We start from the raw sequence: 27,803 nt of genomic DNA on the forward strand, positions 1-27,803 counted from the left end.
GCATTGGTGTCGTTTGTTAAACCATTTTTTTTTTATCCATTTACTGTCGTTGTCAGCCTATTTTTTATGTATCAAAATAGAGTTTGACTACGACAACAATTATATATCCAAAATATAAGGTTTGACTTATTTTCTTTCAAAGTTATTTTAAAAGGTTTAAAATGAAAAAAATTAAAAAACACTAAAATATGTTCTAAAACTTTTCATCCATTTGCAATCAAACTTAAATTTCAAAGAAAATATTATATTTGATGGAGTTTTATTTTTTCTTTGAAAGTAAAGTACTACAATTTCACCTGAATCCATTTGCATCGATTTATAACTTTTGTTGAACTCTAATATTTTCAAAAATTAATTCATAATTAAGGTTATTTTAGGATATTAAAAGAATTTGACTATCACTAGCTACATCACTGGTATCATTTGTTAAACTATTTTTTTATTTATTTATTGTCGTAGTCAACCTCGCTTTTTTTATGTACTAAAAGAAAGTTTAACTACGACAACAATCATATATCCAAAATATAATGTTTGACTGATTTTGTTTTAAAGTTATTTTAAAAAGTTTAAAATAAAAAAAACTAAAATATGTTTGACACTTTTAATCCATTTGCAATCAAATTTAAATTCCAAAGAAAATATCATATTTGAAGGAGAGTTTTTTTTTTTCTTTTTCTGCAAAAAGTACTACAATTCCACATGAAACCGAGTAAATGTGATTTGAATTGAATTCACGACTTATGCCGAACTCTAATATTTTCAAACATTAATTTGTAATTAAGGTTATTTTAGGATAATTTTTTCATAAAAATTTAGAAGAAAATAAAGTAAGAATTTAAAATAAATTAATTTTTATAGTTAAAATTAGCTTATGCACTTAACTTTGTAAAAACTCTTTTATTTAATTTCTCTAAAACGCATAAGTTGATTGTATTTATTCTCATGTCTTCTCATGTGTGTATTTAAAAATAATACATGTATTTAGTTTTATATTTGTATGGATAATAATTTTAATCATCATAACTGTACCTGCCGCTGGAAAGTGCTCAAGTAAGTGGGGATCCGCAAATGAGTCCACATGAAGCCAATACAAATTTGTTCCTCCAAAACTAGGAAGAAGTATGCTAGAGAAATATAGTTAATATAATTATTAATTGTTTAAATTTGTATATGTATCAAAACATTAAATGTTTAAATCTTAACAAATCTTTGTTGGTCGTTCCAAAGTGAGTTATCTAATACCTATTGCAGACAAAATTAAAGCCAAACTCTCATTCTGGAAAGTGCTCTATTGTCCTTAATGGGAAGGGTTCAATTGGTAATCGAAATCAATCATTCAGGGCATGTTGGCTTTGTTTCTAGGAGTTGTACGAACAACTCTATTTGTGACTTCAGTGTCCTTAAAGCCTTTTTTGTTGCTGGCAGGCCTCGCAAGCTAGCTTTCTTCCCTGATTCTAGTAACTTGGCATGTTCCCCTCCTTGGATGGGTGAAAGCTAATTATGATGAGCTGCTGAGATGATCCCCTGGTGTTGCTTCTTGTGGTGGTATCTTGAAGGATCACTCTGGTGCTTTTTGCTCTCATCTCAATATTCATAATTCTTTTCATGCAGAATTGTGGGGTGCTCTTTTTAATTGGCTTGAATCAGATTCGTAGCTGACAGTTAAAGCTTTTAACTGCATTGATTTGCAATTGGTGTCTTCGAAATGATTGGATTAATACTTTGGTTCGCTGTAATGAGATGTCTTTTAGGGTTTCTCACATTTTATGAGGAAAATTAGTGTGTGGATTTGCTAGCTGTCAAACTATGGGGTTTCTAATCAGGGTTCATTCGGTGGGATTTCCTTCCTAGTTTCCTTTGAATTGTAGTCCTTCGAGGATAGAATAAGGCTCACTTCCTATAGATTTTAATGTGTTAATTTCTTTTTCATGGGCTTCAATTTATGTGCATGCATCTTCATTTTTTTTTATTTGAACAAATTTTTGGGGTGTTGCATATGACAATAGGTCTAGCTAGTAGTGACAATCTAGCTAGTTAGGATTATTAATTATGTCTATTTTGATGTTGTTGACAGTAAAATTTTACATTTATTTTTGTCAACGAATCTCATATATATTTGAGGAAGAGAATAAATATTTTTTTTGGAAATCTTTTATTCTCTTAAATAGATTTATTATTATGAACCAATGTGTTAAACTTTTATTACGAGAACAAAATAATAGATGCAATAGAAAATAAAGTGTTAATTAATCATGAGAATAAAGATTTCTAATAATGAATAACTTCTCATCAATCTTTCCTATTAATGGTTTTGGTCTTCAATTTCTTTTATTGTCAACCTTTATCTTTAATCCTTATCGTTCGATGACTTATCTTTAATCTTCATTGTTAATGTTTTTGGTCTTTTATCTTCATCATTGATATATTCTATGATTTTGATGTTTCCTAAATCTTCATCTCTAAATACTAATGCGTCAACATAAAATATTATTTTGATAATTAATCAAAATAAGCACCTTAGAATCATTAAAAATTAAATCTTAAAAATTTAATAATTTGATCATTTTTTGTCAGCGTGTTATATCTAAGTAGAGGAGTCAATCATGAGAATTAAGTCATTAACAATGACAAAGTTGTTTGTTACTAGTATATTTTGTTCAACCAATTTCTTATAATAGTTTAAAATCTTCATAAAAATGTAAATGAAACTATAATCTAAAAAAAGGTACAAAGGATGGGCGTTTAAAAAACAAGGTGCAAAGCTGTCAATGTCAAAATGAACAGAAATTTGCAAATTAAAAGACAATAATGAAGATTATGTTTTAATATCAAGAAGTGGCAATTTTGTATTCCCACATTACCGGAAAAAAAAATCAAGAAGTGGCAATTAATTGGACAGGATGTTGGTGACAGAGGAAATGAAGTAATTGATCTTTTATAGAAGACTTGAGGTTTATCTAAACCCTAGTGACAACAATTAATGGATGGTTTTTTTACCACTATGTCAACCCTTTAATTTTGTTCCTTCGACCACGATGAAAAACACATTGGTTTGAATTAGGTTCTCGTGCTTGGGGCTAAAGTATTATAATGACTGTCCTCTTTGCCTTGGCTTTGACAGTGGAGATACCGATCAAGGTGGACACAACAGCAATAGACACATCCAGGGGAAGTTTGCTAGAGAATGCATGAAAATTGATTTAAATTAGCCTGTGGTAGCAAGATTCTGGTTGAGTACGAAGGTTTGCATTTGATGTGTAAATGTTATGGACTCGGACATACTATCTGTGTCTAGAAAAATGTTAGGAAGAGACTTTTCTTAACATATTTTGTTATTAATTAAAATATATGTAGCTCTCCTCAGTTGGTTAAGGTTATTCTTCAAAATCAATACAAGTTATGGGTGTTGGTAATATAATGATTGGCAATATGTTCAATCAAAACAACCTTATTGGGGTTTTATGCATGGAAGCATTGGGTTGTCCAATGTTCTTCATGCAAAGATAACGGGTCTGCTCCATGTAATTCAATTATTTAGGAGTTAGGGGTATAATAAGAAGGTGCAGTGTTGCTCATACTCCAGTCACGTAATGCAGCTAGTGCATGCAAGAGGATGAATTAAAGTAATACCGACAAAATTTTCGTCATTATTGATAATTTTTTACACTATAATACTTGTGTCACTAAAATATTTTTTGATAATTTTTTAAAAATTACATGTAAATTACTTTTTCATTGTTGTTAAGCTTATGAATTCAAGAACTATTTGGAGCAATAATGAGTCTACCAGAATTTTCATATCCTACGTGAGGGTAACAACTATGCAAATCACTAAGCTGAAATGGGTGCTAGCTAGGTCAGGTTCTTAGTTGCTATGGGGTTTTCATATATCAGTGCCCCACCAAACATGCATGGCCACCTTGCTTCTTGCGAATGCCATGAGCATGGCTTTTGAACGTCATTAGGCTCTTAGTTTCTATTTCCTCATTGTGGTTTTTTCACTTCTCTAGTATTTTACTTTTTATGAACCACATTCTAAATTTTGTTTATTTACTTAATCAGTACCACAAAGTACACCTTTGAAAATCTACAGAATATTTTTTCATAAAACCCCTACTAAATGAACATTAATATATTTTGGCAAAAGATTTGATTCAGGACGTACAATTAAAATTTAAAATTTAATATGTTTTCAAAAGTGTTCGAAAACTAATGAAATAAAAAGACAATTAAGATTTGATTCCAGCAGTTTTACAAAACCACCCGAATTAAAGAAGATTTATTTTCATATCATATAAATGTAAAATAATTATTATCATTATTTAAGGGTTTTGACTCACAATAATTGTATATTCAAAATAAAATGGTTGACTCATCTTTTTCTAAGTTATTTTAAAGCTAGCTTAGAAAAATTAAAGATAAAATATGCTTTTTTGATTGAATTGAAATAGAAGAAAAATAGAGAGAATATATGAAGAAGAAATAGAAAAGAGCTGGAAGAGAAATGAAGGATGGGTTTGGTAGAAAGAAAAAAGACTGGATAAAAACATAAAAGTGTGAGCTCACAGCTTTAATTTAAAAGAACTCATATTTTAAGCCTTCCCAGATTTGTAAAGTGATATTTTCTTTTAAGCCGGATCTAACTTGTTAGCCTACATAAAATCTATTTATGTTAAAACTTTTTCTGATCTATTTTAATTTTAAATAGGTTAATTGGCTAATAAATTAATGAGAATTATTTTATATAAATTAAATTGTAAATTGTAAAAATTAAAATTACTTTTAATTATTTAAAATATGACACAAAAGTGAAAATACACAAGTAGAAGTTGTAATAGTTGAGTGTATATTTCTATAAGAGTTGAGGTTAAAATATATATAGTATAAATATATTATTGAGATCTAATTCATATGTATGTTAATTTATTTAAATGTATATTTTCTAACAAGACTTTTAAATATGATATAAATTTATCTCTTAATAAGTCATAATATGGCTTTTATAAAATATTGGTCTAATTTTTTCAAAACAATTTCACTAGAAGTCAATTGTCTTGGTTTGATTTGTGTTGATTCATTGACAACCATATCAAGTTGTTAACTCATATTTTTTTTATTGTTTCTATAAAAAAATTACACATTACTTATTAAATATCATAAATTTTTACTTAAATTAACAAATAAACAATGATGATTTGAGTATAACATTCAACAATAAAAATAAATTAAAACAAAATTAGAAGTTATAATATTTTTAAAATTTTCAATAAATACATAATAAACAAATATGGAATTCAAATGAAGAAGATTGTCAAAATTAAATTTTATCAAATCAAAATTCTCTTTACACTAAAACATGATATTTAACTTAAAATTCAATATTAATATCTAGTTCAAAAATAATATTTTAATCTTTAATTTCTTAGATAAAAAGACCTAATTTTTTTATTAAATGTCAATCTCTTACGTATTTAATAGAAAAGTTTGTTTTAAGCTCAATGATTCAATGATAACTATTAATTAACTTCATTCTATTCTTAGCTCTAAGATTTAATAAACATTTTATTACAATTTAAAATAAATAAAAAATATTTTTCAATAATAATCTCATCTAAAATTTAAGTTACCAGTGATCAATCCATAACGACCATAATGTATTAGAAATAAAAGGCTAACATTGAAGATATGTTTAAACAAAAAAAAAAAAAGAAGCATATTTTACATATTTTTAATTATGTATTTTTGTCTTAATTTAGATTAAGTCAAAAGTTGTTTGGCTTAAGCCGACATCTTCTCTTCAGCTTAATTGTATCTATCCAAAAATGAGGACTATAACTAGACCCTCATTTCCTAGCTTGACTACACTTGACCTACAATTTCCACCTCAAGGTTTCACAAAACCTTGTTACAAATTCCAATTCAATCCATTTTATATTCTTACAAAATAATTCATTAATAAATACATGCAATCTAACAAAATAATAAGTTGAAGAAAAAAAACTATAAATTTACAAATTAAGATTAAAAAAAATGCATAAATAAAATCTTAAATAAAAGAAAAAAAATAAAATAATTACCTAAATTTATATATCTTAAATAAATATTTTTTATAATTATTGGTATCTGCGTGAGTGAGGACGTTGGGGTGGACTCAGAAAAATGAAATATATGAAAGGCTGTTTGAATTATATATATATATATATATATATATATATATATATATAAAATCCATTTTACAGTTTGGTGGCGAAATGGTGCTGTGCACAACAGTTCCGGAAGACGCTAGAACTAGAAGGGACACCATCAATATTTGCACGTAATATTACTGTCTTTTTTACATGTTATGAGTTCTAAACGATTAACGCTATGTTTAAAAGAATAGTTAGTAAATTAGTACAAAGCTGAAAATTAATTTTTAATTAAAGGTTGTTAGTTCAAGGTTAAAATTTAATTAGTTTATGGATTAGAATTGCTTCATAAATTTAGTAGCTCATAAATATAGAATGATATAAAAGAAAATGTTTCTATATTTTATAGAAAAAAATATTTTAAGTAATCATAAATTTAGGTTTTCTGGTTAATTATAAACTCTTATTATTTTTTGCTTAAATGCCAAATAATTTATTAAAACAAATCATATAAATATAGTGTAACAATTAATGTAATATTAGATTGGATGAGATAAATGAGAAAATTTATTAAAATACTACATATAACAATGAAAAAGATTACGATACATTATAACTCAAACATTTTTCCAAATTGAAAATATTAATATAATGTATCGATCAAATCAATAAACTCATTATTTACCAAAAACATGTAATTCAGTCAAACAACATTTTGATATATATATATATATATATATATATATATATATATATATATATATATATATATATATATATATATATATATATATATATATATATATATATATATATAATCGATGCAAAAACTAAATTCACAGTACCTCCTTTATCATATAATGAAAAAGGATATATAATATATAGTGAAACGTATTGAAAACATAATTTGTTTAATATTCTCAACTAATCATTAGTTATTGGTTAAATTAATCTCCAAGTCTCTAAACTATTTGCAATTTTAAATTAGGTCTTTGTACTATTTTTTTTCAATTGGATTCTTGGACTTGAATTTTTATTATTATTTTTAATAGGGAAGGGTTCTGCCCCTAAGAATAACAACTCTAATAACACGAGGGGTGAGGATGGACATTAAGTCCTGGAGAAGGGGAATATTAATTACAAAGGCAGGTGTTCTACCAAAGGTAAAATTATTGGTTAACATTTTTCATATTTTCATATGATTTTTATCATACAAAATTAACTTCCATTACTTTTCGAACAAATACATCTGACTTAAAGCAAAACATCTTATGTGTGGGTGTTTTCAGCAAAATTATCAAGGTAATTATAAAACTCTTTCAATGAGAAATTTGTATATATAAAAGACAAATTTTGAAGCTCTTGTGATTAAAAATTATCAGGTTACTTATTAGTTAATATATATTTTGATTCTCTAATTAACAATTCTTTTTGGGGCGGGAGAATTAGTAGTACCACCAGTTAATTATTTGAAATACAGTACCAATTATTAAAAATACTTTTATTGTTTATTTGTAATAATTTGAATATAAAAAGTAGTTTTTAAAATGAAAAAAAGTGAGAGCATCTTTCTTTATAAGAGCATGACCTGACTTTTCCTCATAGCTAGCCGGCTATCTTCTTTATAACACACAGCATTTGGTATACTTTCATTTTCATATTTGTTCAAGTTTGATTCTACACTCCTATCATACTAATCTTTTTTCTTCTAATAATGCCTGCAACAACACGTTCCCTTGCATCCATCTATGATGTGTTCCTCAGCTTCAGAGGTTTAGACACACGCCATGGTTTCACTGGCAATCTCTACAAAGCTCTTGATGACAGGGGAATCTACACTTTCATTGATGATCAGGAGCTTCCCAGAGGAGACCAAATAACACCTGCACTTTCCAAGGCAATTCAAGAGTCCAGGATTGCTATTACTGTGCTTTCTGAAAACTATGCTTCTTCCTCGTTTTGTTTAGATGAACTTGTAACCATCCTTCACTGCAAGAGTGAAGGGCTGTTGGTTATACCGGTCTTTTATAAGGTAGATCCTTCTGATGTCAGACACCAGAAAGGTAGTTATGGAGAAGCAATGGCTAAGCATCAGAAGAGCTTCAAAGCTAAGAAGGAGAAGCTGCAGAAATGGAGGATGGCTTTGCAACAAGTAGCTGACTTGTCTGACTATCATTTCAAAGATGGGTATACAATCATACTAATATATTTTACATTATGGTTTTTATTGGATTATGATTTAACTAGTAAAATTTAAATAGAAAAGAAATGCTCTTGTTAACCTTGACAATTAATGTAGCTATCAAGACATGGATGCAAGGATTTTAGGCTGACTCCATCAGAACTTTTTTTGTTTGTTTGAAACAGAGATGCATATGAATACAAGTTTATTGGGAGTATTGTTGAGGAGCTCTCTAGGAAGATTAGTCGTGCTTCTTTACATGTTGCGGATTATCCAGTTGGTCTAGAGTCACCAGTGACAGAGGTAATGAAGCGTTTGGAGTTGGATCCGATGATGTCCACATCATAGGAATCCATGGAATGGGCAGGTTAGGAAAAACAACACTTGCTCTGGCAGTTCATAATTTGATTGCTCTCCATTTTGATGAATCCTGTTTTCTTCAAAACGTGAGAGAAGAATCAAATAAACATGGGTTAAAACACCTTCAAAGCATCCTTCTTTCAAAATTACTTGGTGAGAAGGGCATCACCTTAACAAGTTGGCAAGAAGGAGCTTCAATGATACAACATAGGCTCCGAAGAAAGAAGGTTCTCTTGATTTTAGACGATGTTGACAAGCGCGAGCAATTAAAGGTTATTGTTGGAAGATCTGATTGGTTTGGTCCCGGTAGCAGAGTCATCATTACCACTCGGGACAAACATCTGCTAAAACATCACGAGGTTGAAAGAACTTATGAGGTGAAGGTTTTGAATCAGAGTGCTGCTCTTCAATTGCTTACTTGGAATGCTTTTAGAAGAGAAAAAATTGATCCAAGTTATGAGGACGTCTTGTATCGTGTAGTAACTTATGCTTCTGGCCTTCCATTGGCTTTGGAAGTCATAGGTTCCAACTTGTTTGGAAAAACTGTAGCAGAATGGGAATCTGCTATGGAACATTATAAAAGAATTCCCAGTGATGAAATCCTAGAGATTCTAAAAGTAAGCTTTGATGCTTTGGGAGAAGAACAAAAGAATGTTTTTCTTGACCTTGCTTGTTGCTTGAAAGGGTATAAATGGACAGAGGTTGATGATATACTCCGTGCTCTTTATGGTAACTGCAAGAAGCATCATCTTGGGGTGTTGGTTGAAAAATCTCTCATAAAGCTTGACTGCTATGATAGTGGTACTGTTGAAATGCACGACCTGATTCAGGACATGGGTAGAGAAATTGAGCGGCAGAGATCACCCAAAGAGCCCGGGAAGTGCAAGAGATTATGGTTACCAAAAGATATAATTCAAGTTTTAAAACACAACACGGTGAGTGAGCTCATGAATAGTTGAATTTTTTTTTTTGTTTATCTCGTATTTAACATCATGGTTAACTTTTTCTTGATAATTTGTAAATTTTTCTAAGCGAGTCAATTGATATTTCACACAAGTTGTAATGTGGTTGATTCGTGCCTTTTTGCATTAATAGGGAACTAGTGAAATTGAAATCATATGTCTGGATTTCTCCATATCTGACAAAAGAAGAAACAGTGGAATGGAATGAAAACGCCTTCATGAAGATGGAAAACCTTAAAATACTTATTATTAGAAATGGCAAATTTTCCAAAGGTCCCAATTATTTTCCAGAAGGTTTGAGAGTACTGGAATGGCACAGATATCCTTCAAATTGTTTACCATCTAACTTTCATCCGAACAACCTTCTTATATGCAAGTTACCCGACAGTTCCATTAAGTCATTTGAGTTCCATGGCTCATCGAAGGCAAGTTTAAAGAGTATATTTTCCTCATTCCATGAATTAAATTTATTCATTTGTTTCTTATTTCTTTTCTTCTTTTTTTTTTTTTTCCTTTGCAGAAGTTGGGGCATCTAACAGTTTTGAATTTTGACCAGTGCAAATTTTTAACACAGATACCTGATGTATCTGATCTCCCAAATTTGAGGGAACTTTCATTTGAAGAGTGTGAGAGTTTAGTTGCAGTTGATGACTCAATTGGTTTTCTGAATAAACTTAAAATATTGAATGCTAAAGGTTGCAGCAAGCTTACGAGTTTTCCGCCTCTCAACTTGACCTCTCTTGAAACACTTGAACTTTCTGGGTGTTCCAGTCTTGAGTATTTTCCAGAAATATTAGGAGAGATGAAAAACATAAAGATACTTTATTTGATTGACCTTCCCATAAAAGAATTGCCATTTTCATTTCAAAATCTTATTGGACTCAGTGAGATAAACCTGAATAGGTGTGGAATTGTTCAGTTACGATCTAGCTTAGCCATGATGCCCGAACTGTCTGCATTCTACATTGCAGATTGCAACAGGTGGCAATGGGTAGAATCGGAAGAAGGTGAAGAAAAAGTGGACTCAATACAATATTCAAAGGCACGTCAGTTTCGTGCCATAAACTGCAATCTATGTGATGATTTTTTTTTAACAGGTTCCAAGAGGTTTACTCATGTAGAATATTTAGATCTATCGGGGAATAATTTCACAATCCTTCCTGAATTCTTCAAAGAATTGCAATTTTTAAGAGCACTTATGGTGAGTGATTGCGAGCATCTTCAGGAAATTAGAGGGCTTCCACCAAACTTAGAGTTTTTCGATGCAAGAAACTGTGCATCCTTGACTTCCTCGAGTAAAAGCATGCTTTTAAATCAGGTATTGTCTTTTTTGTTACTGTACATGATTTGATGATGTATAGTGCACTTAATGTTGTTAAACTTATGAATTCTTTATGAATGATGACTAACAGAAACTGCATGAGGCTGGAGGAACAAACTTTATGATTCCAGGAACAAGAATACCAGAGTGGTTGGATCAGCAAAGCAGTGGACATTCAAGTTCTTTCTGGTTTCGTAATAAATTCCCTGCCAAACTTCTTTGTCTTGTTATTGCACCTGTGTCTACTGGGATTGGTGTCAAAGCAAAGGTGTTCATCAATGGAAAAATTCTAAAACTTCCATTCTTTTATGGAAGTAAGAAGATACAAAGTATGTTGGAATTGGACCATACATATATCTTTGATCTCCAACCGTTTGCTTTCAAAAATAATATTAATCGGTTTGAAGAAGCGGCTTGGGAAAAGGAATGGAACCATGTGGAGATTAGATATCAAATTGTGTTAAACCATATAAAAGAAAAAAGAGAACAAGGTTCAGTCATTAAAGCAACTGGAATCTATATATTCAAAGAAGAAAGCAGTATGGAGCAAGATATTCGATTTGATGATCCATATCTCAGCAGTTCTGCATCAGAAAACCCCTGGTTGCCACAAACCATAGCTTTGGGGACACGCAAGTTTTCCATAGCTTTTTTCTTATTTTTTTCATGTTTTTTATTTTATTATTTTGGTTTCAGTTGTCAAAAATGGACTTAACCCAATGTACTTTCGACTCATTTATATTCATCTTTCACGACTTTATGCATTTTCTATATATAACCTTTCATGTTTTATCCAACTTGAAATAATATTTCTAACTTAGTTTAATTTCAAACATAATAATGGAATAATATTTTTTTTTATTAAATAACTAAAAAGTTGTAAATTTAAGTGCAAGTCAACTAAATTAGTATTCACATAAAAATAGATAAGTAAATTAGTATTCATCGAAGTTTAATTCTCCATGACTGCTTCTTTAGGCATTGCAATGAAAAGAATCCCATGAGAAAGCATTGCACGAATTGAATTCATATTACATCTTTTGAAATTTTAATTTCTTTGCGTAAACGACTCAATTTGTTATTGGATGCATCCATAGGCCTTTCTCCATATACAATTAGAATAAATTTCATCTTAATTTATTATTATGATTTTCTTTCTATTTTTAATTTATGTCAGCAATATTTTCTCTTATTACTTATCAAGTTTGGAGCGATTAATTATGATATTCTTAGGTTCTGTGTCCTTAAAAATAAAGGTGTGAAGTTTGGAGAAATTGTTAGGTTATATATATATGGGACCATCATGTTTCCTTACCCCGATAAATGAACATTTGTAGATGATTTAATAATAAGTAATATAATAAACTCATTATTCCTAGAATAAATTCTAATTTTATCTTAGAATTTGAATTTAATATTAAATTAAAAACTAGCACAAAAGAGAAATTGCCCACTACATACTATCTTTTTGTTATGGAATCTTCCAACTTCTAATTCTAATGGATAATAAATTGACTCAAAATATAATTTGCACATTAAGATTAATGTCATTGTTGGCTCAGTGATGCTAATAGGCAAGCGTATCGAGTCACAAAAGTAATATAAAATGGTAAGAATCGAGTATCGTAGCCACAAAGAATTTGTTTCACCTAGAAAAACATATGTTCAATGAACAAATATTTGTATAAAGCAAGTAAATATTGAGTTGGATTTTTGAATGAGAATCTAGTTAAACGCAAATTAAAATATTTAGAGATTAAGAAGTAAAAACGGTGTGCAAATAAAGTTCAAAAAATTGGAAGAAGAAAGCTTACACGATCAGAAATAATTGTTTAGCCCAGTAAAATGTTCATAAAAAAGATATTTATAGTATAAACTGGTTCAAACAATAATAATTTGTGCACTTAATTGATATTTTTTTTTCATTTGTGAACCTTTATTTTTCAAATTCAGGCTCTATTAATTTTTTTTCCTTCAATATTTCATTAAAATTAATTACTTAATTAATTGTAGTTAGTTTAATAAATAATTGAATAAAATATTTAAAAGTAGAGTCAATGTGAGATCTAAAAAAATTGTCTAAAATCCTAAAATGAGATTTACCCCTAAATATATATATATCTTAAGAGATTTTCAATACTACGGAACGCTATGAAATCCACCAAAAAATAATCTAAGATTCTAATTTGAGATCTATATTATTATTTAACAGATTCTCAACCCACTAATGATAAGTAGTGTTAACTCATTCACAAGTGTATCAAATCAAATTGTCACAAGTAGTAAAGTTAAAACGAAAATCCGAATGTCAGAATCTACATATTAGATTAGTGTGAACCCAAATTACAAACAAGAGATAAAGAATTTAAAATAGAAGATAAAGAGAGATAAAAAAAAATAAGATAAAGATTTAAAATAAAAGATGATAAAGATAATATATACAAATGATAATAATGCGTTTGAATGTTTAAAGGTAAATCCAGAATTTAAAATAACATGTTTAACCACCCTTGATGTAATGTTAAGTTAATGTTATTTCAATTTTTACTCATATCTATTAAGATACTTAACTCTGATCCCTCGCGAGACCAATTTTTCTTCAAGTTTTTACATCAATTTTCCAAAGCACTTAAACTTTGAAATTTTATTCTTTTGAATCCTACTTGTAAAAAATTTCTTCGTTATTTTGTTAAAAACAATGTTAAAGTAAAGAAATTATAACAGATCTACATTATTATTTAACAGATTCTCGGTCCACTAATGATAAGTAATGTTAACTCATTAACAAGTATATAAATTAAATTGTCACAAGTAGTAAAGTTAAAACAAAAGTCTGAATGTCGAATATATAGAGACTTTGTTTATTTAGATTGGTGCAAACCCAATTTACAAGCAAGAGATAAGAAATTTAAAATAGAAGATAAAGAGAGGTAAAAAAATAAGATAAAGATTTAAAGTAAAAGATGATAAAGAGAATATAAAGATGATGATAATGTATTTGAATGCTTAAAGGTAAATCCAAAATTTAAAATATGTTAGGGCCTAACATGTCTAATGACCCTTGATGCAATGTTAAGTTAATGTTATTACAATTTTTATGATGCAATGTTAAGTTAATGTTATTCCAATTTTTACTCATATCTACAAGATACTTAACCCTCTCTTACGATGACATTTTTTTTTCAAGTTTTTACATCAATTTTTCTCTAAAACATTAAATTTAAAATTTTCTTTTTTTGAATCTTACTAGTACAAAATTATAATGATATCAATTTCTTCATTATTTTGTTAAAAATAACATTAAAGTAAAAAAAAATTGTAATTATTCTTAGTCAAAATTGACTATCAATTTAACTCAAATTATACAATTATCAAGTATTGAAATCAAATATAATATTTTTAGATAGTAAAATAAATAAATAAATTAAGATAATAAAACCAAAATTTATTGGTATGAAAATTAAATTTAAGTGTTTAAAATTTTATATTCTAAAGTGGACTTACATTTTTAAATTTGAGTATAAATTAAACGAAGAGATACAGGCTGCTTGGACCTAAAGTCTAAAACTATAATTCTGCTACATATTGAAAAGAAAAACCTAATTAATTCATGCTGAGTTGGACCCACCAACAAGTTGATAATTGAGGAATCTACGCGTTTCCGCGGAAAGAAATATAAATGGAAATTAATGCACTAAAGTCTATTCTAATGCGTCCTTTTGTTTTATCTCCAGGAGTATTAATTAAATTATAATATATTATATTGATGATAATAAGAAAATCGATGGGCGGTTATTTATGTCAACTGTGTTTTAGAAACAATGTGCCATCTTGTCAGAAAAGAAATGTTAGGCTACCGGTGTTAGAAACGTGACACATGTCAAACTTTAAAAAAATAATTGCACACATGTCAAGCTTAGTATAGCAAGAAGAGACGTGATATTGTTTATTTTTTGGTATTAAAACGTGTAACAATTTTCACCCCATTAAATCAATGTGTTTGGCTTCCAAATTTATTTGTTTGATTTTTAATATTTATATTATTTAAATAATCTACATAGTATTTATGTATCACAAAATTTGGCCATATAAAGTTTATTATGTAAGATTTTCAGCTTTTAAATATTTGATACGAGTTTTGAGAAAGAAAACATTAGAGGGTCAAGAAATTGAAGATGTGTTTGATTATGTTTTTGTTTCTTGATTTAAAAAAATACTTTATAAAATTTATTTTTAGAGTATAGAAATGAAAAAAAAAAAGACGTAAAAATGCGAAGAATGACATAATTAATAGAAAACTAAAAGTGAAGAGTGAAAATTACTTTAAAATGTTCTTATTTCTGATTTTTAAAATAAAAAAATAGATATGAAAATTTAAAACAATTTGAAAAAATTACTCTCATTAAATAGTTTTTTTAAGTTTTCTGTTTTTAAAATATTGATAAACCATTTTCAGAAACACGAAACAAACACGCCTAAGAGACTTATCTCACGTTTGGAAAGATTTTTAAATAGGAATAAAAAAAAGTTTTGACAGATAATATTGCTAGTTATGGGAAAGGACCAAATAAAGTTTTCAATAATATGTCAAAGGAGATAAAAAAAAAAAGTACAAACAATAATTAACAAAAACCTACGTCCACAATAGAAAAAGATTACAGTGCTTGAAATTAAGATTTCACTCCTCAAATTTCTTATTTCAACCAACTCTCAAAAATTAAGGACTATGACTTGATTTAGATTTCAGTCACATGAATGCAAGTATATGCCACAAACTTGTTGGCAGGTAGCCGGTAGGAAAGTTGTACTAATTATTAATTAGCTATAGTTAATTAGTCTGGTAGTTGTAACTTGTATATATACCACAGTTGCATCTGCATGTGCTCATGGCATCGTATAACTAACTAAACGTTTTCTTTTGTAATTCCTTCATTTTAAAATTATTGATGTTAAAGCTTTTAAAAAAATTCAAATTGATTTATATTCTCACTTGTCAATAAGATATTTAAACATTTATTTTATTTTATCCTATAATTAATGTTGCCTTTAACGAATTAATGATACATTTATTAAAATGAAGAGAACTAGCAAGAATATTTTAATAAAATTGTTCTTGAATAAATGTTAATTTTCTTTAAATACTTATTTTATTTATGCATGAGAAATAACCTTAAGTATCAATTATTTTGAAACGGAAGGAATATCATGGTGCTATTCATTCATTCAGCAATGAAAGTTATCATTAACCCTCTCCTAATACTTAAGGTTGAGACATTGCGAAAAACGAATGAGTACTTATAAAAGATGCTTCAACTCTCAAGTCAATGATCTAACAATCTCTCTAGAGTGACGAAGTGTATTAAATATTTACATTTTGCAATGATATTGTTGTGTTTATATGAGAATCAAAGATAGATTGATTATCTAGTATGAACCCAAGGCCTTCCAAGAACAATGATTATATGTTTTGGTGTAGCGATAAGTTAACTTTGTTTTGTCTATTTCGTTTGTTGTCTCAGTTTGCTTCAAGAGCTAGTCACATCAGATTAGGAACATCATCCTTGTTGTCATTGTCTTTATAATTGGTATAATTTGGCATTGCAGAAACTCCAAAAGATTTAGCAACAAATCTCCAGATGTGCAAAGCTCCGGGGTTGCTCTGATCTTGGTCAAGCTGTGCATTACTGGTAATGCTACTAAATTTGTCATGAATAATACTATATCTGATTTTGTCCTCTTAAGATCTTCCAAGATTCAAGGTCATTCGAGAAGGAGTCAGATTATCAAACAAGAAGTATTCATGGATGGACCTAGTGCAATACAGATGGAGCAACTAAAAGTAATAATACAAGGACTGCTAGATATGGTGGCATTTTCAAAAATGAGAGAGTTTGTGCCTTGGGTTGCTTTCTTTGAATTTGGGAACTCAAAACTCTGTTTGCGGAGCTTGTGGGTGTCACATTAGCTATTGAGTTGAGTGCCAAGAAGAATTGGAGCAAGTTTGGTTGGAGTGTGATTCTAAGTTAGTGGTCAAAGCCTTCATAAACCTCTCTCTAGTCCCTTGGAAGCTGAAAAAACCGTTGGACCAACTGTGTCCATATTACTAAGAGTATGCACTTTCAAGTAAGCAACATTTACGAAGAAAAGAAAATACTTGTGCAGATTCTTTTACCTCTCACCCAACTACAATTAATTCTTTCATTTTTTTTTTATCGGTGTGATTGTATTTTTTCTTTTGTGATAGTAGAATACAACAGAAATCAGATAAGTCTTCTTACCTATAGATTCTCTTGATAGATAGGTTGAGTTTTCATTGGTTTTGTTTGCTGTCTTGTATATCTCATTCTTTCAATTCTTTTAAAAAATTGGATATAAAATTGATTTATTTTTAAATCTTTTAAAAATTTAAAAATTAAATTAAATCATTTTAAATAATTTTAAAAATTAAATTGATAATTAAACTTTAAGTGTTCTCCAATAGATAAGCATAGAAGACTCCTAAGTTAATGTAGGTATTTAATTAGAAGTATATTTTATAGTATATGCAACTATGTATGCACTGTTGGGAGCATACCAATAAAGAAAAGAAACGCGCAAGGGAATTGTAACATGTGGTGGTGGTGAAGCACAAGCAGGTGCCACCTGTACGACAGTTGTGTTTCTCATTCTCCCAAATCTATCACTTTCCCTACGCGAATCCAGCTTATGTAACGGAAGACAACCTAATCAACCGTACTATAATAATTCCCACCCGTCACTCAACTCATGCCTCCTCCTCGTACTTATACACAATTTCCTACCTTACGTCACACTCACTTATCTAGAGAGATAAAGTTACCTATACTTTCTCACCAGTCACCAACCTTTCTTTTTATTGTTGAAAATCTTATTCTTGTTTTATATATAGTAAATTTTATTTATAACTTTATAGTTTTTCGTAAATTTTAACTGAAAATACAATATGTTATTATAAAATACGTACATGTTTTCTAGTTTTCTTTTGGTTCCCAATTTAGAAGTGATAATTTTCATCTTCTAATTTAAAAACATTTCACTTTTAGTCTCTAATTAATGAAACTATTTTGAAGTGATCATTTTTGTTTCATGACGAGGATCAAAAGTAGGTTACTTAAAAATATCACTTATAAATTTAGAGAATCAAATGAAAAAATAAACATGCATTTACGAGATAAAAAAAAAGTATTCAAGTCTTATTTAATATATTGAAGATTCAAACCTCTTTAATAATCTTGGGTGTGTCTTTATTAACTGTCTAAAGAGTTTGATTGTTGTTCAGTCTAATATTTATTCTAGTTTTAAATATAAAAAAATATTTTTTTATAGTCTTAAATATAAGAAAATTTTAATTTATTTATTTAATATTATTATTTTTTAAAATACCCTTCATTAATTTAATTAAAATTTTAGTTTCAATCACTTTTTTTATTCCTAAGATTAAGTTTCAATGGTAAATTTAAAAAAATAATAATAAAGATTGGTGTAATTAGATATAATTAACTACTTTTTTAATTAGCATGAATTATTTTTTCTTATATTTGAAATTGAATGAACTACTTTCTCTCCATTCATATATAAATCAAAATAACTAATTTTACATTACTTAAAAAAATTAGTTAGACATTATTTAATTTTCATAACATCATTTAAAAATAAATTTATTTCTAAAATATTATTTATTTAAACTTATTATCATAAATAAAAATGAGTTATTAAAAATAAAATTATAATTAAATAAATAATATTTTTGAAATAATAACATTAAATAAAACAAAATTAATTAAATTTAGTTATATTTAACCAAGACTATTTTTTTATTATATGAGTCGAAAGGAAGTAATATCTATCTGTTCTATCATTTTTTATATTTAATTTTAAAAAATATCACTGTAACCGAAATCCCACACAATATCTTATGACTGTGTCAAACACAAATAGGATAACATATTTAGTCCCTCTTTTGTTCCTCACTCACTCCCACACGCACACTTTTCTCAACACTTTCCTCTTTCACTTTCGGAATCAGTCAAAACCCAATCACAAGGCTCCCCAACTAGCCAACCAGCTGGCTCCTCACAACCCTGAGCTCACAATCACACTCTCACTCTCCGTGTTGCCTTTTTCTCTCTAAACCAAAATTCCTACGTATATATATATATATATGCTTCCCTCACTTGTCTTTGCTTATTAGTATATCCCTCATTCACTCTCTTTTCTCCGGCAGCACCAAAACCACCCAACACTTGAAATCAATATCCATTGTTACCAAAAAAGAAAAGATCAAAACACCCTTTACATCATTATACTCAGTTCCCTCTTTCCCTATCAAAACCCTTTCCCACAACACTACTCACTCTAGTAGTACAAGCAAAACCTTCTAACTTTGGCTTCAGCGGCACATATATATATATATAGAACATGTATACCTTGAACCACTCTTCATATTTGTACCATGTTTCCCCTGAGCTCTCCTCTTCCTTGGACTCGTCCTCGCCGGCTTCCGAGGGCTCTCGCGGCGTGGCATTTTCCGACGAGGAGGTGCGGCTGGCGGTGAGGCACCCGAAGAAGCGGGCCGGGCGGAAGAAGTTCCGGGAGACGCGCCACCCGGTGTACCGGGGCGTGAGGAGGAGGAACACGGATAAGTGGGTAAGTGAGGTGAGGGAGCCCAACAAAAAGACCAGGATTTGGCTGGGGACTTTTCCCACGCCGGAGATGGCGGCACGGGCCCACGACGTGGCGGCAATGGCCCTGAGGGGCCGGTATGCCTGTCTCAACTTCGCTGACTCGACGTGGCGGTTACCAATTCCCGCCACTGCTAACGCAAAGGATATACAGAAAGCAGCAGCAGAGGCTGCCGAGGCTTTCAGACCAAGTCAGACCTTAGAAAATACGAATACAAAGCAAGAGTGTGTAAAAGTGGTGACGACAACAACGATCACAGAACAAAAACGAGGAATGTTTTATACGGAGGAAGAAGAGCAAGTGTTAGATATGCCTGAGTTGCTTAGGAATATGGTGCTTATGTCCCCAACACATTGCATAGGGTATGAGTATGAAGATGCTGACTTGGATGCTCAAGATGCTGAGGTGTCCCTATGGAGTTTCTCAATTTAATAACGTGCTTTTGGTTTGGTTTTTTATGTTAGTTTTGGAGTGTGACTGTCTGTACTGGTTTTTTATTAGTAGTACGGATACTAGCTATAGGTGGCAGATTGAAAGGGACCAAAAGGAATTTTCTTTTGAAACCCTTTTTGTCAAAGTAATCAATCGCGTATCATCAAGTGAATCCCTTGATCAAGTTTATGTATGAATTAAATAAAAGAAGAATCTAGTTTTGGTATGAATGTTTGTTAAAGTAAAATATCAATGGGAGTTGAGTATGTGTACGTGAAGTGTGAACCTTAAACTTGATAGAACTCGTGGTAGAGCGTTATTTATAGTTTTTTTTTTTTTTGCCAAGTACTGTACGTACGAGGAGCCCATAAAAAAACTAGGACCACACTTTTATCCATGTAGCTAGATTATAGTATTAGTTTTTTTAGTTTCAAAAATGTAGATAAGAAGTATATTTTCTTGTCCTGATATGAGTTGGATTGGGTCAACCTATTATATTCAATTTTGAAATTATTAATCATCTCAACAGTTCTTCGATCAAGTCTTCATAGCTTCAAGTATTTTGAAATTGACACCTGACCCTGCAATAATGCCGCAATAATTGAAGAGGATTTGCTTGGACATAGAAAGTAAGTCTTTGAATTTTCCTTTAGAAACCAAAAAATCTCATTCTCTCACAATGTGGAGCCACGTCGCCAACTTGAACAAGGTTGAACTGTTCGATGACCCAAACAGCCAAAATCAAGTTACCAATTGTGACTTAAATTCTATATTCCTGAGAAGAAGCTACTGATAACGTGTAAATGTACAGTTGCAAGAAAATTATGCACCTAACTAAGTTTTAAACTTTTGAGTTCAATCTTGATACACAGGTTAAAAAATAGCATTGACCAATTAGAAATCTCCTTAAACAATTATTACAAAATTTAATAATCTTAGCATTCATGGTTAAATAAGAATAACGTAACCAGTGTCCAAAGGCTCCTCATTATATGAAATATGGGCAGTCTTAATCTTGTATATGCAAAAAAGACTATTTTCATATTGAATCAATGACCGATTAGTCACCACCAAGATACAACTTTCGCACTCATGGTTAAATCATATATTATAAAAACATTTATACTAGTATTTAAATTAGTCTCATTCCTATCTGCCATCTTCCGTAATTAAGATGAAGGAAGCAAGAGCCCGTGAGACCGCAGAAATTTTAAATTTCTCCGTAATTTGTACTTTCACATTTCTGTCTAAATAATTAAGACAAATTTCATGTGTCTCTCTTCTTGCTATTCTCTTCATTTTTGTGCGCACTATTTCTTCATTTTTCTTCTTGAAGAAATTAATGATGAGGAAAGGAACAAGAGAAGTAAGAAAAAACATTCGATTAATGAAAGCAGTGAAGCTGACCCAACAGACAAATTCGCAGGAAAAAAGAAGAAAAAACTTGGATTTATTTTGCAATTTAACCAAAAATTAATCATGTAAATATACAAATTGTAGAGGGAAACTGATGTAGCTACCGAGCTAGCTTTCTCATGTTTCAATAATGAATGGTCAATCAAATTCACACTACTTAATCAGAAGCTAGTCATTAATTTGCCCATTAACTTCCTCAGGTAACCATTTTGAAGGGTATTTAGCTTCTTTAGAAAGTACTCTAGATTGTTTCTCTTTCCATCTTGAATGTGTGATGGAACCTTCTCTAAAAGGATGTGAGAACATCAAGAGTGAATTATACATAAGTTAAAAATCAACTTTTATATATATATAAGTCTAAGGCCTGTGTTTTCAGAAATGCTTATAAAAAAAGAAAATAAGAATAAAAAAAACTTATCCCTAAACTAAAATTGAATTATACATAAGTTAAAAATCAACTTTTAAAAAAGTTAATAAAAGAACTTTTACAAATTAACTTATATATTAACCAAAGTTCACAAATAGAGAAGCTTTTTTTAATTATTTTTTTTCCTATAAATATTTATGAAAAAAAATTATTCGAACAGGTCACTCATGCGAAATATCTGTTAGTCTTTTCTCTCTTAAGTGCCGTTAAGAATCCACGCAGCTTCTATTGTTTTGAACAGGTGTATAATTGCAATTAATTTCACTAAGAAAGTATGCCTCATACATGAGGAAAACAAATAGTTAAAAAATCAAAAGCACAGAAACCATCGTGTTAGGCATTTCAAATAAACGCCTACACGAGGGGAAAAAAAGTTCTGATGTACAAAAACAAAGTAAGCAGCAGCATATATGACAAATTCTTCATCTGATCCAACTTCTGCCAAATTGTTTCTGCAGCACTATTTTACCTTCTTAAGCAGAGCAGTGGTTCTAAACTCAGCATCATCCCTTATAAAACCCCACCAAAAAAATGTGAGAGGAATGCTTGTTGCATGCCATAGAGCATGAGCATCCACATATCCCATGTAAGGTGGGAAGTCATATGTCTCCAACACCATAGCTAATCCTCCTCCCACTACTACTGCCCATAATTTCCATCGTGCCGGGTGGTTCGAAGCACCGGCCCAAATGGCCCAAATAAGAAGCTGGACAACAACCATTCCTGTGCAAACTATTCTGTTCAAACCTGGAAAGAAAAGAAAAAGAAAAAAAGTCAACACATCAGCTCACGCCACAATAACAATGCAGCACCATTTCTATAGACCTCATTTTGAGTAAGGTCCTGTTTGAATGAAAATCAACTTACTCACCTTGACTTTGGAGAAGTCAGATGAGAGAACTTTTATCAAAGATAAGCATAAGTTGATTTTATCTTATGAAGAAACTGAATTCATTTGACCTTATTTTCTTCTTCCTTAAGTACTTATGGAGAAGTTTATCCAAATAGGGTCTTAAACAATTCGAAAAGGAAATGTGTCTTCCATCTTTTTTCAGCATTGTTAACAAAAGCATTTTGAAGTTCTGATTGTAAGATGTGTGAAAGGGAACAAAAATTTAAAGATAAAAGATTACCGTAAGCAAGTTCATAGAAATTCAGATACATGATATGAGTTGTCACAAAAGCAAGTAAGGGAGCAGAAATCATGACTCTAGTAGCCTCATCCCTCACGTTAAAAGCTCGCAGTATTGCTAGAATGAGGGTGAATCCAAGTAATGCCACAGCAGAAGAAAAATCCAGCTTCTCTGTTAATTCTACAGCTCTACAGTAATAAAGGTTGGAATACATGTCAAAACTCAACCGAAAAAAAGAAGTTTAAATAATAATTACGGAACATTCTCTCCTCTTCATTATAAACTAATATCTGAACAAAATAAGCAGTAATGGTTGGCTGTATTAATAACAAAGATATCAGAGTATATTTTTTTATCTGTTGAATGAAATGAGTTAATGATTCTGGGCAATGTGGTTGTGCATTATATATAGAATAGGCCAGTCATATTTAATACATATTTGCTTTATATAAAAGCCTTGTGATGCTTATATATATTTTGAATAAACCTCCAAATTAATCACTTAGATAGTAAACATCGGTCACTTTAGTCTCTAACTCTATAAAGGTCCATTTACTTGTCCTTAATGTCAGTGAAAATGTGGCGAAAAAGGATTAAAGTGAATGACTTGTTGCAGTGACCAAGGCTAAAAAATTCAAGGACTAAAATAGGGGTTTACTCATATTTTATGAGTATTAATCATTGTAGGGTCAAAATCCAATTTTTACGTCACTACTCAAAATACATACACAAAAGTGCATGAAAATCAATATTAAGGCACCACGAAGAAACAACTGTGCTTTGAGGGTTATTACTTCAATAATGAATCATAATTTTATATATAAAGAACAAACCATAAACGGAAATCACAAAAACAACTTACCTACTATGGAAAACAGCACTCCACAACCATGCATTCATGGATAAAATCCCATAAATATGCCACAATCCAGTGTACTCATAGTAAGTCTTCTTATCTGGCCTCAAAGGCAACTTATAGTACACAAGAATGAAAAAGGATACCCAACCATGAAACTGTATAGCAAGATTGACAGCAGACAGAGCAACAGCCACAGGTTCCTGAAATCATATATAGCATATCCACACCACAATCACAAACCGAAACAAACTTAGCAGTAATACCATTCAACCTTTCATAGGAGAATCATGAAAGAACCTGAATTCCATAAACACGATGGAATGGCCATTTTCCATGATACTTGACAGGCTTGTCACCAAGTTTTGTTCTTTCTTCCTCTCTAGATAGCATACAGTAATATCTACAGTCAGTGCAACAGTCCCATTGTTTCCACCTCAGATAGAGGGGTTCATGCATATACCATGGACCATCAATTGGTTTTCCATCTGATGAGAATTTACAATGTTGAAAGCATCTATCCCCTACACATCCAGTTTTCTTACACTGCTCCACACAACCTCTGCAATTTAATAGTCACAACCAAAAATTGATCATATGGCAGGCAAGACAAGAATAAAGCACAAGATAATTATTCTACTAATGCTGGATCAATCAGCAGAACAACTATAGTTTCTGCATCTACCATTCTGCTTATTGTTTATTTACTATTGACAAGTGACAATGTTTAAGTCACAATTTTCTTATTGTTAAAATGCCTATCTCAACAACTAGATTTTCCAATTCCTTCATGAAAGCATAAATAAGGGAATGGATTAAACTGAACACTCTTTACTCCTTTGTTCTCTCTCTCTTTCTCTCTCTCTCTCTTTGGTTAGTCATGGCATCCGTTGTAACAATTTTGCTAGCATGTTTGTTTTAAGAGCTAAGACCTATAACTTTTTATTGTTAATTATGAACAAGTTAAGATTTTTATTTTTTATTTTTTTTAATTTGAGAATTTTTATATATAGTTAGTATGAATTATATAAACTGTATAAAAATTTTGAAAATAGCAGTCATATTGTTATGCACTATCAACTATATTACTATAGCAATTTTGGTGTCAGCTGCTACGCGTCTGCTATCTGGGATTGATAGAAATAACTAAGTATGCCTACAATTAATATTATGTCAATAGTTGTGATGCTATTAGCTCAAGCGTTAAACAAGAAAGGAGTCCAACAAGGCATGCCATCAGTTAACATTAACATAAAAAAGGTATGATATTTAAATTAAGAGGTTCATCCTTTACTGATTGCATCATTACAAAAATAAAAGTTCAGAAGATTTTAAATGTTCTAAATGCTCTGAACTCAACTTCATTCACATGCTCTTTATAAATTACAAGATGTGCAATGTGAAATGTAATAGTAATAGAAAGGAGTTTTGGAGCACTATTTTCAATGCACCCAAGAAAACTATCAAAATATTGAAATAAGAGCTCTAAGCTTTTATAACAAAGAAAATAAAAAGTCAATTTAAACATGAAAGTTGATCAGGAAAATAGTATTAAGCCTAAGGTAATGTTGGATTTTATTAATCATCGCACATCAGAAAACAGGCTTAGGTAATGTTGCAATGCAATACATCATAATGTATATAAAGTTTACCCAAGCAGGTTATTTATGCTAGGCTCAGTATGATAAGAAATGCACTAAAGATAAACCCCGTTACACTCTTTGTTAATAACTCAATATTTCTAAGAAAAAGGAAGGCATATGATGATCAGTAGGAGCAAGGCTGTTAATAATCTAAGCTATTTTTGTGAACTATTCAAACTCGACTCATTACATGCTCAATCAATCTTGTTTTTTTAGTTAAACGTACAAGACCACGCTTAAAGACAAGGCTGGCTATTTAAACAAGTTAAACCCAACATTGGCAAGCTTGACATTAATAGTTTGAATATATTTATTACCTAAAAAGTTGTAATTTTATTTATTACATTTACTTGACAAATTATAATTTTGTTTATTATTATCTAAGATATACCATTTACCGAATTTCAATTTTAAATGGGTGACTACAAGTTGTATAAAATTCACCATTTCCATCATCAAAGATTTCATTTTAAATCTTGAGTAATCTTTATGAATATAAAATTATGTTTTATTACTTATTTACTTCACTTTCTAGCTTCAAAGTATCTATCAGAAAAATAATCAAGCCATAAACAAATAAACGAATCAAGCCCAAGCTTCATATATTTTAACCAACTCAAGTTGAAGTTTTAAATTTGTTCAGTTTAAATAAACGAGTGAAGCTTGAGTAACCCATTTTCTTCACAAGGCAAACCTAAACTTTAGCTCAGCTAAACTTGTTTACACCAGTGAATGCGGGTGGAGAAAAATCATGGCAATGAATCCATGCTCGACAATTGACATCAAACCAAAAAGAAAGAAAAAGTGCATCATCGTTCATTACATCTATGCAGGACACCAGAATCCAAGAATCAACTACATAATAATACACCAGAATCCAAGAATCAGCAAAAACCAACGACATAATAATACACAAATAACATCAACTTAAAAATTTCTAACTCCACAATAAAAACATTTATAAACAAAAAGAAAGAGAAAATTCCAAGTTCCAATTTTTACTATACCCATATCATATAAACACCAAACCCAGATTTTTTTACGTCCCAAGAACCTAATCAAGAACTTTGATTGAAAATTTCAAATCTTGGATTCTCCAACTCTAACCATATATATATATATATATATATATATATATATATATATATATATATATATATATATATATATATATATATAAAGAGAGAGAGAGAGAGGGAGAGAGAGAGAGAGAGAGAAACTAACATGTAAAGCGGATCGGCGTCGCCGTGGGTGGCGGCGAGGGGGTGGAGGAGGAAGAATACGGTGGCGAAGAGCAAGAGAGAACGAAAGGGACTCATCGGAATCGCAAGAAAGCAAAAGTCAAAGCCCGAAGGGAAAGGAAGAGTGGGAGAAGGTTCCGGCGAGAATTGACGACGAGTTTTGCATTGAAGGAAAAGGGTGGCGGGGTTGCGGTGACGGCGGAGAGCGGTGGTGGTGGCGGTTGATCTCGGAAGGGAAAGGATTGAGTCAACTCGGAGCGAGTTGGGGAGCGGTGGTGGTGTGTGGGTGGCCTAAAGAGAACCAGAATCTCGTGGGAAGATGAACATGAATATATATTATATGATATTCTTCACAATGTTATTATTAGCAGGGGAGGGAAAGAGAATCAATCCGTGTATTTATAAAAAATTTAAATAATAAAAGGAAAAAGTTTAATATAGTTTAAAAAATAATAAAATAAAAAAATTAATAATGTAAAAGTAGTGAAAATTTAATGTAAGTTAAAAATTTAAATGTAAGAAATGATTTGAAAATAAAAATATTAAGTGATTGATGGATAATTATTTAATTTTAATCAGAAATATGTATAATTAAATAAGATTAATTATTATTATTATTTTAATATCATTAAGAATAAGAATAAAATAATTTAAAAAATATGAGACTAAAAACTTTACGTAAAATTATATCAATAATAAAAAAGGACTAGAGTTTAATGTCCATGTGAGTCTAAAGATTTTTCTTGTGAATCAATGCATTTATCAAGATATATTCTGCGACATACTGAAATTTATTCCGGATTGTTTTATTTAGGTTTTTAAAATTCAATCAATCAAATTATCTTAACTATGATTGTTACCAAGTATAAAATTCAATAATATACATGTTAGTTTAAAAGATAAATCATCAATTTCACTATGAAAATGTTAGACCTTAATTCTTATAAATTTAATCAACTTAATTCCTAATGAAACAAGGAAATTAAGAAAAAAATTGAAATA

At 30.2% G+C, this 27,803-nt stretch overlaps 2 protein-coding genes and 1 pseudogene across 3 annotated transcripts; 2 read left to right on the top strand and 1 right to left on the bottom strand.

The window, feature by feature from the left end:
* The first annotated feature begins 7,773 nt into the window (after nucleotides 1–7,773).
* LOC114389581 lies at nucleotides 7,774–11,724 on the top strand (annotated as a pseudogene). The gene is made up of 5 exons (XR_003661791.1): nucleotides 7,774–8,315; nucleotides 8,496–9,605; nucleotides 9,766–10,057; nucleotides 10,153–10,950; nucleotides 11,045–11,724. The product of XR_003661791.1 is annotated as a TMV resistance protein N-like (transcript).
* A 7,408-nt stretch (nucleotides 11,725–19,132) lies between these two features.
* LOC114390126 (dehydration-responsive element-binding protein 1A-like) lies at nucleotides 19,133–20,315 on the top strand. Its single transcript, XM_028350808.1, has one exon. It carries the CDS (start codon nucleotides 19,390–19,392, stop codon nucleotides 20,083–20,085), a length of 696 nt encoding a protein of 231 aa, XP_028206609.1. The 5' UTR covers nucleotides 19,133–19,389; the 3' UTR covers nucleotides 20,086–20,315.
* A 1,814-nt stretch (nucleotides 20,316–22,129) lies between these two features.
* On the bottom strand, nucleotides 22,130–27,160 carry LOC114391204 (post-GPI attachment to proteins factor 3-like). Its single transcript, XM_028352241.1, has 5 exons — nucleotides 26,785–27,160; nucleotides 24,218–24,479; nucleotides 23,924–24,120; nucleotides 23,062–23,249; nucleotides 22,130–22,675 (listed from the first exon to the last, which is right to left on the bottom strand). Exons 1-5 carry the CDS (start codon nucleotides 26,877–26,879, stop codon nucleotides 22,389–22,391), a joined length of 1,029 nt encoding a protein of 342 aa, XP_028208042.1. The 5' UTR covers nucleotides 26,880–27,160; the 3' UTR covers nucleotides 22,130–22,388.
* Nucleotides 27,161–27,803: the final 643 nt, after the last annotated feature.

The sequence above is a fragment of the Glycine soja genome, chromosome 16 (genome assembly GCF_004193775.1).
Source record: "Glycine soja cultivar W05 chromosome 16, ASM419377v2, whole genome shotgun sequence".
Taxonomy (NCBI): Eukaryota; Viridiplantae; Streptophyta; class Magnoliopsida; order Fabales; family Fabaceae; genus Glycine; species Glycine soja.

Excerpts from the sequence above, each read along its gene's own strand:
- LOC114390126 (XM_028350808.1), top strand. The coding sequence starts at position 19,390 with ATGTATACCTTGAACCACTCTTCATATTTGTACCATGTTTCCCCTGAG.
- LOC114391204 (XM_028352241.1), bottom strand. The coding sequence starts at position 26,879 with ATGAGTCCCTTTCGTTCTCTCTTGCTCTTCGCCACCGTATTCTTCCTC. Across the intron at positions 24,480-26,784 it reads GACGCCGATCCGCTTTACAT|AGGTTGTGTGGAGCAGTGTA; the intron begins GTTAGTTTCTCT and ends ATTAAATTGCAG. Across the intron at positions 22,676-23,061 it reads TTTCTATGAACTTGCTTACG|GTTTGAACAGAATAGTTTGC; the intron begins GTAATCTTTTAT and ends TTTTCTTTCCAG.